Source organism: Pipistrellus hanaki, assembly GCF_964339955.1.
Source record: "Pipistrellus hanaki genome assembly, chromosome: 3".
In the NCBI taxonomy this organism is placed as follows: Eukaryota; Metazoa; Chordata; class Mammalia; order Chiroptera; family Vespertilionidae; genus Pipistrellus; species Pipistrellus hanaki.
In genome coordinates, this window is record NC_140505.1 from 173,148,439 (window position 1) to 173,163,364 (window position 14,926).

Below are 14,926 nucleotides of genomic sequence, written 5' to 3' on the forward strand. Positions count from 1 at the left end.
TGTGACTTGGAGCAAGCTACTTCATTCCCTCTCCGTGCATTGGTAATAGCTACTCTGCTTGTAGGATTACTATGGGGTGAGGTGAGCACGCCAGTGGTAAGCATTCACTGCATGGTGGCCGTCTTTATCTTTCCCAGACTTAAAATAATGTGAAATGAGTCATTTTTTTATTTGACTGTTTGCAGCTCCTTTCATTAGTGGCCTTTGGCCTGTATAAATGTTTGCTAATTTTGAAAAGACTAAAAGGACATTTAATAGATGTGTTCTAAGTATTATTTTTCAACCATCCTTTTTTAATTAATTTTTTTTGTTTTGAGAAAATTGCAGATTCACATGCAAGTATAAGAAATAACAGAGCCGAAACCAGTTTGGCTCAGTGTATAGAGTGTCGGTCTGCGGACTGAAGGATCCTAGGGGCATGTACATTGGTTGCAGGCACATCCCCAGTAGGGGGTATGCAGGAGGTAACTGGTCGATGTTTCTCTCTCTCATCGGTGTTTCTAGCTCTCTGTCCCCCCTCCCTTCCTCTCTGTAAAAAATCAATAAAATATATTTAGGTAACATCTTGCAAAGCTATAGTTCAATATCACAACCAGATTCTGACAGTAATAAAGTCAGGATGCAGAACAATTTCATCCTTACAAGGACACCTCCTTGTCCTTTTACAGATATTCCAACTTCCACCTCGCTCCTGTCCCTGACCCTAATCCTTGACAATTACTAAGCTACTCTCCATTTCTATAAATTTGTCATTTCAAGAATGTTGTATTAAAGGGACCATATAGTATGTAACCTTTGGGGGCTAGCATTTATTCACTTAGCATAAGCCTCTAGAAAACCATTAAACTATGCTTTAATATATATATTTATATTTGATTTTTTTTACAGAGAGGAAAGGAGAGAGATAGAGAGCCAGATACATCCTCCTGCACTCCTCCTACTGGGGATGTGCCTGCAACCAAGATACATGCCCTTGACTGAAATCAAACCTGGAGCCTTTCAGTCAGCAGGCCAAGGCTCTATCCACTGAGCCAAACTAGTTAGGGCTAAACTATGCTTTTGATGAACCAAAAATCCTTATGAGTAGTGACACATTTTATTTTGGCAACAGAATTATCATTAACCAGAAGTGCCTAATGGCATACAGTGCATAGCAAATGTTCAGGGAGGTTCAGTGGTGAGTTCTGATTCTATCTACCTCTGCCCTTCCTCCTCCTCCTCTCTCTCCTTCTCCTTTTTCCTTGCCCTCTTCTTCCTCATGCTCTTTTATTAAGGCTGATTGCTCAAGTTGAGAATTCTAAAAAGACTTAAAATAATTTACCTTCCTTATAAATTACAAACTGTCAGAAATTGCTTGTCAGTGTTGGCCACATTATAAGAATGATTTGCAGGTGCTTGCAATGTATACTGATGTGAATAAAGAAGTCAGCATGAGCAGCTCTGCCCTCCAGGTTGCTCCTGCAGTGGTTGCATAAGAAATAAATAAACCTTTCTGCTAATAATAAAGCCCAGCATGCTTTGATTCTAAGCAACAAAGTCCCATGAATAAAAAACAAACTTCAGTTCATGTTCTTTATAAATCCTTTGTTCTAACAAAGAGCCTCCTGTTTTAGTTGCCAGACAGTAAGTCCAATGAGCACCTTCCTAATAGCATCAAGAAATGCCAAGTACTGTTCGAGCTCAAGAGATCTCATTTCTGTTTCTCGGGTAGACCCAAAGCAGACCCAAACCAACTCTTTAGGTGGGAACCCAGCTTCACTGTGTTTAGTTATAAGCATATTTTCCTATAACTTTGCTGCTGAGATTCAAATCCCTGTCCTTCAGGTGGAGTAAAATCCTTACTTACTCTGATGGAATTTCCCTCTATTCAGAAATAGGGTAAAGGCAGAGCAAGCTTGCTAGGCATGCATGTTTGAGTCAGGAAAGGGTAGGCTAGGCTGTGCTAACAAATAACCCTACATTCCTATGGCTATGAAGGTTTCTTCCTCATGCAAAGTCCAGTGAAGGGAACTCTCCTTGAATCTGTAACTATACTGTCTAGACTACATGGCCTTTAAGGTCACCATCGCAGGAGAAGAGGGCTGGGAAGTTTACAAGGTGCTTTAAGTAGGGTGACCATACATGCACATTGCCTGTGACAGCCACAATGCATGTGTATTGATTTGGAGTAATGGTTACTATTTTTCCTTTTATTATTAGAAGTGTCCCAGTTTAGACAATACACTAGGGTGACCCTTTCTAAGAGCCAGCAACCATAATTTCTGTCCATATCCTATTGGCCTCCTCCTAATGAGCAAGGATGTAGAGCACATGTGTCAAACACATGGCCCGCGGGCCAAATCCAGCCCGCCAGGCCTTGCAATGTGGCCCGCACCGCGCTGTCATCACTGCACTCCGCTGTCAGTTTATGACATTGTCAGTTTATGACTGTTCAGTAAACCATTCGGCCCGCAATTTAGGCTGGATTTTAGATTTTGGCCCCTTCTCTGATTGAGTTCGACACCCCTAATGTAGAGGATTGTAGAGGAGCAAGCATGTATGTTAGTGAACACTAAAAACTTCCAGCACAACAGACATTTTTAGGAATGCCATAACATTTTAAGAAGAATTAACTCCATAACTTTAATTATCAAAATTGTGTTGAGTAAATATGATATAGATATGATATTTCTATGATCTAAACTATCTGATTTAATCACACACTGTGGTAGACTGAATCATGCCTAAGATATCCACATCCTAATCCCCAGAGCCTGTTGCCTTACAGATATTATATCAAGGAGGGGAGATTATCCTGGATCATCCAGGTTGTCCCAAAATGTAATCAGAAGTCCTTTACAAAAGGGAGCAGAGGGGGATGTGACAATAGGAGAGAAGGTGATAAGATAATGGGAGCAGAGGTTGAAGTGATGCATGTTGAGGATGCAAAAAGGGGCTGCAAGTCCAGGAGCACAGGTGGCTTCTAGAAGCCTCTAAAAGGCTCAGCAACAGATTCTCCCCTCCGAGCCTCCAGAAGGAACTAGTCCTGCTGGCATCTCGACGTTGATGCAGTGAAACTGATTTCAGATTTCTTATCTCCAGGACTGGAAGAGAACCACTAGGTTTGTTGTAAATTTGTTATAGCAGCAATATGAAATTAATACATACATTCTAAAATGACTTTAGACTTCTGTTTGAGGTAATATAGATACTATTCTTATTCTTATTCTTATTGTATGTGTGAGAAATAGAGGCATGAAGAGTTTCAGTGACTTGCCCAAGTTCCTTCAGCTAATCTGAGAGCCAGGATTCACACCTAGGCAGACTGGCTCCTTGGAACATGTCCCCAACCACTGTGCTCTGCTGTCTCCCCCTGCTGCCCAACTGTCCTCCAAACCCCCTCGCACCAGCCCTGTCAACCACAAAATGCCTCTGCTCCTTGAACTCCCACCTAACTTCAGACTCTTCCTCCATGGAATCAGTATTAATCTAGACAGTTTTCTAGCTCCAGCTTTTGGAAAATTTATGAAAATTCTATTCTTCCATAGGAAATTTAGGCTTCAGGTGAGACTATTGAATTTTTTCATATTCAAGCTTATGGGAAGATATTATTACTGAATCTTCTTCCTACTCTTTAGTTTCTAATTCTCTTCCTCATACCCTAGAGAAGGGGATGATCCCAAGAATAATCCAATAAAGTGATTAATAGAAGTCATCCTAGAACTGTATTGAACTTGTTTGGCCATAACCCAAGCAGAGAAGCATCTGGAAATTTGGTATATGAATTCTTAATTAGTTATTACTCTAAATCTCTCCTTAGCTTATATCAGTTATATACTAGTATGCATTTTGCCATATGGCCACTTGTTTAATAGTTCTGTAGTTAACCACTGAGTTAAATGTTTATGCCTGCCATGGCCCCTGCACTGAGCCCCCAGATCTCCCTTCCAGGACTGAAGAAGACCTTATTTTCCTAGCGCTGGTGATATGCTGCCTGACAGCACTCTGCTCTCACCCCTCTCCAATAATTGCCCATGGCTAAAGGATGTAGTCTCTTTCTTGGGGGAAATCTGCATCCAGTTACTGGTTGATATGGGGTACGAAAACCTGACCTCCCCTACCAGGATTAGGGACAACTTTGAAGGGCCATCCCAGCTACAAATCTCCCCATGGGGTTGGCTGAGGCATTTGTTGTGTGGGACTGCATTGCAGCCCATCTTCTCTCTCTGCCTAATTCTGCTTTCTTTCCTTTCTCCATGAGTGTTGATCCCAATGGTACTCCCATATAAATGTCCTGAAAGCCACATTCCCTCTTGAGAGTCTTCTTCTCAGGAACCCAAACTGCATGGTGATGAGGACATAAGGGTGCTCAATTAATCCTATTTTGTGGGAGTTAGAAGTGTTCTAAAGGAATTAGGAAACATAATTTATGGCTTAAAGTTTATTTTTTAATGTAGAAGTAGGAAGGAAACATCACATATGTCACCCACTCATGATTAAAAATACATTCTGAATGTGACCCATAATTCAATCCCCTTTTCCTTTAACCTCTATTTTAACAGTTAATTTACAAATGAAATGAACTCTATAAAACAAAGACTTCATCCCATTTCCAATCCTCAATAAATGCAGCCTTCCTTTCTTGCTGAAAATTTTTCCAGCGTATAAAGAAATAACTTGAGAAAGCTTTAAAACCATTTTCTGAAAATAAAGGCAACAATGTAAAGTAAAATGGAATCATGTATAAGCACTACCTCTGAATTCATACCTTCACATCTCCACAGAGAATGAGGAACAGACATTCAGTTTTACAACACATCTATATAATAAAAGCCTAATATGCTAAGTGTCCAGTGGTCCAGTAGGCAGTTCAACCAATCAAAATGTAATATGCTAATGACATGCTAAGACCACTGAACTGCTTGCTGTGACATAAACTGACCACCAGGGGGCAGACATTCGATGCAGGAGCTTCCCCCTGATGGTTATTGTGCTCCCACAGGAGTAGCACTGCTCAGCCAGAAGCTGGGCTCACAGCTGGCAAGTGCAACAGTGGTGGCAGCTTTTCCCACCTCCATGGCAGTAGGGATCAGGTCTAAGCAATCAGTCAGACATCTGCTGAGGGCTCCCAGACTGTGAGAGGGTGTAGGCCAAGCTGAGGGACCCTCCCCCTGTGTGCACAAATTTTGTGCACTGGGCCTCTAGTCATAATAATAAAAGGCTAATATGCAAATGTCATCACTCCCTCATGCATAACAACCAATCAGCAGGAGGTGGGGCTTAACAGAGGACCTGAGGCTGTGTCCCCCACACAGCAGGGCTTGATGGAGGTGGGCCCATCTGGGTCTGGGTCTCACACGATTTCAAGGCATGTGGGGGTGGGCTGGGACTTGACTCTGGATCCTATGGCATGCCCCAGACTCTGACAGGAGGAAGATTTTCATATACATTTTACTATTTTTCTTTTATCTCTGATACTGCTATTAAAGAGAAAGGGCAAATACCAATATTAAATATCTCCTCTAATTAATTCCCTTTTAATGTGCATGAATTTCATGCACCAGGCCACTAATTGAATATAAGTGTTTCTGTTAGATCCTCTACCCAAGAAAATTTTTCCTTCCATCCTTCCCCCAAGTCCTGAACCACTGGCCATGAACATCCATCTAGCCTTTATGCCCTGTGCACTTCATGGTTGATTGCACAACTCATGCTTTCTGTTCTGATTAGAGCTTTTGATATTTTAAAGAGGATTTTCACTGTTTGAAGTCCTTTATTAGTTCTGTGTATGATGAAAAAAAATTTCCTGGAGAGAGAGAGAGAGAGTAGCTATTCTCTCTGCACAATGGGTGTTGGATTTCAAAGGCTCTTTTTTCTGGCCCTTGGACTCCTGAGCAGTCCAAATAAGTCTGGATATGTATAGTCTAAACGTTTACTTTTTCTTAAGGGTCTCTTTTGGTCTTAAATGATTGAATAGTTTTCTTGAATAGTTTTCTATAAAAAACATGTATCCATAATGACGCTTTCACTGCGAGCTCTATCATTTTTCATCAAGTAGTGCCTGGCTGGGCTTGGGGTGGGATATGAAGGGCAATGTGTGCAGAATAGGGGCCGATAAGGAAGAGGGATGTGGAAGAAGCCCCAAAGCTCCAAAGACATTTACTAGCTGAGTATTGCCTTAATTTACATAATCCCAGATGGGTCACTTGTGTGGTTTTCCTAATACCAACCAGTTCCACAATTCTCTGAGTCCAACTGGGTGTCCAACAATTCAACTCATTTCCGAAACTACCACCTAGAGTTAGTGCAGACTCCACAGATTAAGAGCTTAATCCAAGACTGCCCCACCTCAGATGCCAGCTGAAAACGAGGAGCCAAGCTACCCACACTTCTGCCCAGCATACTATGATGTGGGAGTTCCCATGATGCCCCCTCAGGTTCCATAATTCACTAGAAGAACTCACATAACTCAGGAAATCACTTTAGGCATGATTACCAGTTCACTATAGAGGATAGTACTGAGGAACAGCCAAATAAAGAAATGAATAGAACAAGATATAGGGGGATGGGAGGAGCAGAGCTTCCATACTCTCTTTGGATTTCCACCCACTAAGAAGCTCCCTGAAACCTGTCAGCATGGCATTTTTATAGAGGCTTCATTATGTAGGTAATACTGATTAAATCATGAGCCATTAATGATTGAACTCAACCTCTAGCCCCTCTGCCCCCTCAAAGTTGAAGGTGTAGGGATGAAATATTTTTTTTTTGCTTGTTTGTTTTTAGAGAGAGTGGAAGGGAGATGGAGAGACAGAGAGAAACATCCATTTGAGAGAGACACATTGATTGGTTGCCTCCTGTACAGCCCCAAACAGAACCAGGGATAGAGCCTCCAACTGAGGTATGTGCCCTTGACTAGAATAGAACATGGGATCCTTCAGTTCATGGCATGAGGCTCTATCCACTGAGCCAAACCTGCTAGGGCAGGGATGAAAGTTTTAAGCCTCTCATCACCTGGATGGTTTTCCTGGTGACCAACCCTATCCTGCAGTTAGCACTTAAAAGAAAATTTTCAGCACCTTTAGGAGCTCTATGCCAGGAAACCTGGGTCAAAGACCAAATATTTATATTTACTGTACCATAACTGTAAACTATGTGCATAACCTAAAATGGATTTTTAAAGATGCATCCCAGTAGATGCAGTCTCCCTCAACAGATCTTCTCTCCTGGAGGTACTCTGCATAGAGGCCATTGTGCAAAAATACTTTTGGCATCTACTTAGATGTGAGAAGGGAAACAAAGTTGGCAATCATAGAATCACTGAGAAGTTTCTGAAATTACTTTGACTGGACAGGCACATTTGGTTTCCCGTGCTTTTGGAACATCGTGTCTGAGCAAGGATTGGCCTTTATTAAAAGATGACCTCTGCTCAGGAGCTCAAGGAAGCACCATGCTCAGCCGGGAGTCAGTGGCTGGAGAGCTTCGGTGACAATGGTGGTGGTGATTTAAGAAGAATGTGTTCTATTCTTAGACAGTGTAACATTTGAACCAATTTTCTGCACAAATGCTTTCTCTCCCATATCCTAATTTCTAATGTTCTTGTTCTCTGCAAAGTGTTTTTATAGTAATGTTATTTATTTAAGATTAATTTTAAAAGATTCCTGCTATCTTTCCAATATGACACTTTAATCTCATATTATGGTAAAAAAAACAAAACAAAAACAAGCCGAAACCAGTTTGGCTCAGAGGATAGAGCGTCAGCCTGCAGACTGAAAGGTCCTGGGTTTGATTCCGGTCAAGGGCTTGTACCTTGGTTGCGGGCACATCCCCAGTAGGGGGTGTACAAGAGGCAGCTGACGGATGTGTCTCTCTCATCGATGTTTCTAACTCTCTATCCCTCTCTCTCTTCCTCTCTGTAAAATTCAATAAAATATATTTTTTTAAAAACAGAAAACAAAAAAAGACATTTCTTTTCTGTCATACTTAGTTTTTTTTTTAATACAAAAATTAAAGTAATGCAAAAGATAAATCTTATTCTCAGAAACATGTGAAATTTCCTGTGGTATGATAGAGCTGTATATACAAGCCTTTCTGACCTTCCTAAGAGTTGGGTGTTGTATCTATTAGATTGTGGTGAATATTATCCATTGTTTTTTTTGTATCGGGATTATCTTCATCATATAAAAAGTACAGTTAAACCAAATATATCAACTTCCCTCTCACCTGGAACTTTTATTAGGTGGATAAGCAATCATTCATGATTTATATTCTTAAGTAAGGTAGTGTCATATGATTCTTTTTACTTTGGAATGCATGTTTTTCCCCAGTTTGAAAACAAAAATCCAATGAATCATTAACTTTAAACACTCAGCTGAGCTACTAAGAAGACATAGAAACCATGGTAGTGAAACTTATATGTGAGAATGCTGGGTGAAATTGCTTTCCTACACTGAAACTATCAAAATGATTCCTCTCATGGCTGTGACTCTCTGTGTTTTAAGGTACTTGAAAGGAGGCAAAGCTAAAGCCACCTGTATCACAAAGCCCACGATTTTATATTCACTTACCAATTATCAGGGCAGACAGACCTACTTGATTGGTAGAAATCTAGCCTTGTCCCTTTTTCTTGGTCACTAACACTTAGAAGCAATGAAAAGGCAACTGACAATGGTGTGCTGAGAGAAGCAAGAAGAGGTCTCAAAGTAGGGCTCAATAAAAACTCATTGGATTGAGAAAAATTATAGATACTTTCAAGACTATATGATTTCTCTGCCAATCAAGGAAAATCATTGGAGCGAAGGGACAGAAGTAATAAAATATTTCATTATGATAAAATCTAATATTCATGCAGAAACACATATGAAACACAGTATAGCATTGGCAAGTAACCTGTAATTCTCCAATGCCTTTGGAAACTCTCCTCAACAAACTCAAGTCCAGGCCTGATTTTAATGAAACCCTGCAGTTTGCCCCCAAATTGCCCAGGTGTCTGAAAAGGTAGGAATAATAGCACAAGGGTAAGTTCTGACATCTTAGGGTCATTAGTGTTCTCCAGAGGATGGAAAAAAATTAACAACTCCAGGATGACAGCTTTTTATTTCATCTTTCTGACCCGAAGTGTTCACTTGCAGCCTCATCAATAAACCCAGCAATTAATCTCCATCCTTTGACAAATGGCCACTTGTTTCTGCAGGTTCATTGTTAAGGGTCAGAGGCCAAAGTGCTCTATTTGGATCCAGTATATAAATTATGCCATAAAGATACTTCTCATGTTATCTAAAACTAATGTGGCCTCTTTGTGTTTTTATTTTAAATACTGTAATCTTTAATATGAGAAAAATTCTATAATTTCAGAAATACAGCTCCAGAGAAAAGACAGACAAATGTTTTAATGTCAATTATTCTTACTACTTTGAAAAAATTATCTACCAAAGGGTATTATTGGATGTGAGGTCTTTCATTGCCATATAATAAACTGAATGTTTTGTGCAATTATATAGCAATGAGGTGTAACCAGAGTAATCATGGTAATCACATATATGTCAACATATTAATAAACAAATTAATATTAGCTCTGTAAGATGTTTCTAACTTTTAATAAAGAAAGATAGTCATTAAATGGCAAAATAACAAGATTATAACATTCCATGATAATAATATGCTGCCCTGGGTGTGAAACCCCTCATTTGTTTCTGATCGAAGTATTAATTGTCAGAACCTATTTGGAAAGTAATCTGACAAGAAATGTTAAAAAAGTAAATGTAAACACCCTTTGACCAGAACAACCATCTTGAGGAATCAGCAATACAGAAATTAAAGCACTTGCACCCAGGAGATATATAAGTAGACAATCATGCTCAAAAACTAGAAACTACCTCTTTAATGAAGGATGGCCCAGGCCAGGCATTGTTATAGAACCATTAAAAATGGTGTGTTCAATAGTGACAATACAACATAGCCTTGATTAGGTGTTTGTGATAGGCACTCTTCTAGGTACAGTTTACCCATGAACAGCACAGATTTGAACTGTGTGAGTCCACCTATATGTGGATTTTTAAAATAAACACCTACTGTAAATATATCTTCTCTTCCTTATGATTTTCTTTTTCTAGCTTACCTTATTGTAAGAATATAGTATTTAATACAGAGAACATACAAAATATGTTACTCAACTGTTTATGCCATCAATAAGGTGTCTAGTCAACAATAGGCTATTAGCAGTTAAGTTGTGAGGGAGTAAAAAAGTTTTATGCAGATGTTCAATTGTATGGGAGGATTGGCATCCCTAATCCCAACATAGTTAAAGGGCCAATTCTATTTACTATGTGTAAACTTACTCCATTCTTGTAACAACAATACTATATAGTAATTCTTATTATTTCCATTTTATGGGTTAGAAAATTAACGTTAAAACACATAAAATATCTTACCTAACCTCGTATATCTGGTATGAACCAAATGGTCTTATTCCAGAATGCATACTCCTGACCTCCATGTGGCTATTCTGCCTCCCTGAATTGATTAAGGAGGGATTTCTCTTATATAGTGGTCATTTAAAAAGCAATAAATTGAAATTTGGTTATTTTAGTTAAAAAAAATAAGGAAAGAAAGAAAAGGAAAAGACCCATGTTAATATACATTTGTATGAGGATTTTAACAATTTTGGAAGAATTCTCAAATTGGTGGTATTAATTAGTCTAAGATTTAGTGATGAAGAGGATATCATTAGTTTTTATATTCACCTCTTTATTATTTGAAGTTATAGAATAACTTTTGTCACTTTTTAAATCCAAAAAGTAAAGAAAAACAAATAAAAACTAGTCTCCATTTTTAGGTTCACTATGCTTTCTGGAGAATAATAGGTTCATTTAACAAGTAGACAAGGAATTAATAATCCTTGTCCTCTAATTTTTTTTTTTTACCAGGATTCAGGCTCACAAGAATCTAAGTCATTAGAGTCATTCGACATGACATCATTCATCTTCAAAAGTATCTAGATGTGCATGAAGTGGGTCTGCAGCAAACATTCATTTCCTCCCCTTCATGTTATTCTCCCCTTTCTGCCCTCCTCCCCATCAAATAGTCAGTGCTACAATCACAAAAGCTGTCTTATTGCTTTTTGTTAGGCGCTCAGATGACTTTGGCTATACTAGTCCTTGGCGTGGTAATAGTACCTTTCAGAGAGAGTGAACCCCTAACCTAATTTGCTTCACTGTGGCAGGACTTAAGCTCAAAATGAGAGAGGGAGATTTGTCAACTGGGCAGTCTATTCAGAAGCCAACGTCCTTCATTTAGAATCATTCTCAATGATTATGCCCATACAAATAGTCCACATTTCTAGAAGTATCTGCTGTTTTATAGGCTCAATTTTACAGACTCATCAGTATGAATCTGTATGCTGTTTTATAGACTCATAGATGTGAATCTTAATAGGATAAAAAATGATATATGTGACATTTCAGCAGTGTAAAGCTGCAGTCTTACCTTAGGCAAGAATTATATATCTTTCACATAAAATTATTATATGGAACTGGTATTTGTGTATTTTGAGAACTTTACTTCAGTCAACAGTTCAAAACAATGCATTTCATAAACATTTTTATGCTTTTTCTCAGGTTCCATTTAAGGTCTCGCTGCCATCCATACTCAATCTCGAGAGACTTTTTGATCTTGCTAATGGTTGTATCCTATCAGGAGGAAGCCTTTTCAACTGGATTGTGTCGATTATTCCCTGAACATATTTACATATTAACCTCATAAAGGATTTCATTCTTATTGTTTTTCTTGGTTTGAAATAAGTTTTGAAATGGTCCTCTTACAACAAACAAAATAAAATTGTTTTCTTACACAAGCTCCATTTTCTTAAAAACTATAGTTTTGAGTAATGTTTTACATTGCATTTGAATTAAATGACAATGCTGTTGCTTATGAAGACATCTTATGGAGCTATCCATAGAAAACGTGTTTGTGCACAGTATAACTATTCCCATGTTTATATAGTTTATGTTTAGTTTGTCCTTAGATGTGTCCATATTGCAAGACTGAATTAGGCCAGTGGTTATAAACTGGGGGGAATTTTGCATCTAGGGTGACATTTGGCAATCTCTGAAGACATTTTCTATTATTATAACTGGAAAGGGGATGCTATTGGCATCTAGGGTAGAAGCCAGGGATGATGCAAAACATCCTACAGTTCCCAGGAGGGCTCCCCACAACCAAGAATTACCTGGCCCAAAATGTCAGGAGTGCTAAGGAAGATAAATCCTGGATTAAATCTCAGCATGTGGTAAGTTCAATTTGGGAGTTTGCTGTGGGGTCTGGGAAGGAATCTGCAGCAAATGAGACCTTTCATATTTTATACTTCTGAGAGCCAACATTGCACAGTATTTTAGAGCAGCTGGTGTGCTGTGGCATGCTGGTGTGCTGCAATAATTGTTAAAACATGCAGCACCTATTTAACCTGCCTTATATGACAGAAAAATGACAACAGCCAACACAGTGATAGCCATCCAGTGTGAATGAATCAAAATTATACCTATTTTTTTGTCATATCATTAAAAATGATAATAAATTTTTTGGTGTGCCACAGGATTTTAGTCATTAGTTTATATGTGCCATGAGATGAAAAAGGTTGAAAATTGCTGTTTTAGAGCTTGGGCTATGTATGGATTTACACAGATCTGAGTTTGAATAGTAGCCTCATCTCTTCCTAGTTATGTGACTTTGGGAAAGTAGCAAATTATTAAGCCGTTGTTTTCTCACCAATAGAATAGGAATAGGAATATTGCTGTGTGGATTAGATTGAGATGACGTGAGAAGGTACCAAACATAATACCCAAGGTAGTAATGTGCTAAGAGTTTTCATTTCCCGGCCTAACTGGAAGAGGATCATGCATTTCTGACTCATTCTGTTTAGCATCAAAGTTCCAAAATTTGGGGGCAGCCAAGCTAGAATTGTAGGATACTCCATAGAAGAAATGAGTCCGAGCAAACTTTTAATTATAAGGATTTTGATGGTAGTCATGCTGCTGTAAAAGAACTGAGGTATAAAAATGAAAATATGATACACAGGACTTTCCTACAACCAGTCTGGAGTGGACAGTTATAATAGGAAATAATAATTTTAAGGGTGGAACTAGAGTGAAGGCTATAGGCTTGATTCATATGTAATAGGGAACCGTGACTAGTGATTAAGGAGAGGAGTGGCAAGTTCCAGGCACTAGTAGAGAGTCAAATCATGTTGAGTGAATAAAAGGGAATGAATGAATGAATAATGGTCTGGCTTGCAGGGAAAATAAATATGCAGTATTCAATGGAAAGGGAAGAAACAAAGGCAAGAAGGCCAATATGAAAGAGAAGGAAACAAAATGTTGCAGCAAAAGAGGAAAAGAAAGGAACAAAATACTTTACACTGAACTCAGAAAAATAATTGCCTGACGACTATACTCTGCTATGAAATAAAGTTTGGGTTAAACAGAAAAGCCATTCAGATAGTGATGACTCTACTTGGGCTTATAAATTTCTTGCTCAGATAGAGAATTCAAGGGCTTTGTGTTTCTCCCAGGGGAAATCTAATTTATTACTCAAAGTTTGCCACCAGGAGCAAAAAGACACAAACAAAGGCAATATACATTTGACATAGGTGTGGAAATATAGCATGACTAATAACTAAGGTGATTTGATTCAACCTAATGTTAATTTCCTGAAATGTATTTATATGTCATCCATTCTTCATCACTATTAAGTTTTACTAATTGCATGCTATCTGTTTTTATTTTTAAATATTAGTGGCTATAAAGGCATATACTGTTGAATAGAACCCTGGAACAATGCCCAGCATATAATAGAGGTCTCTGATATTTGTTGAATGAGTGAGTGGATGGATGGATGGATGGATGGATGGATGGATGGATGGATGAATGGATGTGACCCACATAAGATGGCACTGTGGGGCTCTAAAAGAAAGGGAAGCAAAGTTTTCACCACCACCTTCACCATCACTAGCTCTACCATTACTGTCTACCCTTCCCATGGCAGGCACTATATTAGTAAGTTCTTCATATGCATTATCTCCTTATGTCCTCTCAAGAATTATGACCATGGTGCACATAGAACTTCCCCTTGTTACAGATGAGGAAATAAAAACGTAGGTAAGTAACTTTTCCAATGGTCATAGTTAGAGGTAAAACCAGGATTTAAATCCCAGCCCTGTCTGACTGGAGAATCTGAACTCTTTGATGCTAAACTGACTTCCTGAGCTCTTGTGCCCACTCCATGGTGCGGAGAAACTTGAAAGTCAGGGGAGAAGAAGACATGGCCGAGCCTTAAGCTCAAATTGGAACACCCATGGTCGGCCCTAGGAGCATATCTTTTAAATGGCTTCCAGACTTAAATGGATGTCCCAAGAAAGCAATGAGGTGTCCTCCATGTTATCTGTGCCAGTATATTGGTTTCCTCCGGGGAGGGAAGGTCCCTTTCAAGTATTACAGATATTTCAGCCCATTTTTACTTTTTGTCATCGTTAGTACCTTACAGTTGCTGTTATTCTTGGGTGTTATTTGGACTGAAAGAAACTCTGTCTAAAACTGTGCCAGACCCTGCAGTCAGTTTCCCCATAGTAAGCCATCATCTCAGAAATCTCCCATTTCTTCTAAAATAGTAATGGCACTCACAGCGTTGAAATTTTCTGCCAAGGCAGTGAGGCAATGGTGATGAACTGGGCTAAAGCAGAAACAAAAAAGGAAATTCAAAACCTACTAAGATGGAGGATGAGTTTATTTCCAGAAACCTTTCAGTTTTTTTTCTAAAGACCAAATTACACAATTTGCAGCTGCTTTTTTTTTTTTTTTTCGTGTTCTACACAGTATCTGCAAATGCTTTATAGCAGACACCTGCAAGTTTTCTACTTGTTTTAATTATAGCAGAGAATGATGGGAGGCAAACTGAAAGG

General features: G+C 38.8%; 1 protein-coding gene across 1 annotated transcript in view; it reads left to right on the forward strand.

Annotated features, from left to right (window-relative positions):
* Positions 1-11,840, forward strand: part of CFAP54 (cilia and flagella associated protein 54) — a 239,556-nt gene extending 227,716 nt beyond the window's left edge. Inside the window, 1 exon segment of the mRNA XM_084878469.1 lies at positions 11,592-11,840. Within this exon segment, the coding sequence (XP_084734595.1) occupies positions 11,592-11,711 (120 nt within the window). The 3' untranslated portion in view covers positions 11,712-11,840.
* The last annotated feature ends 3,086 nt before the right edge of the window (positions 11,841-14,926 follow it).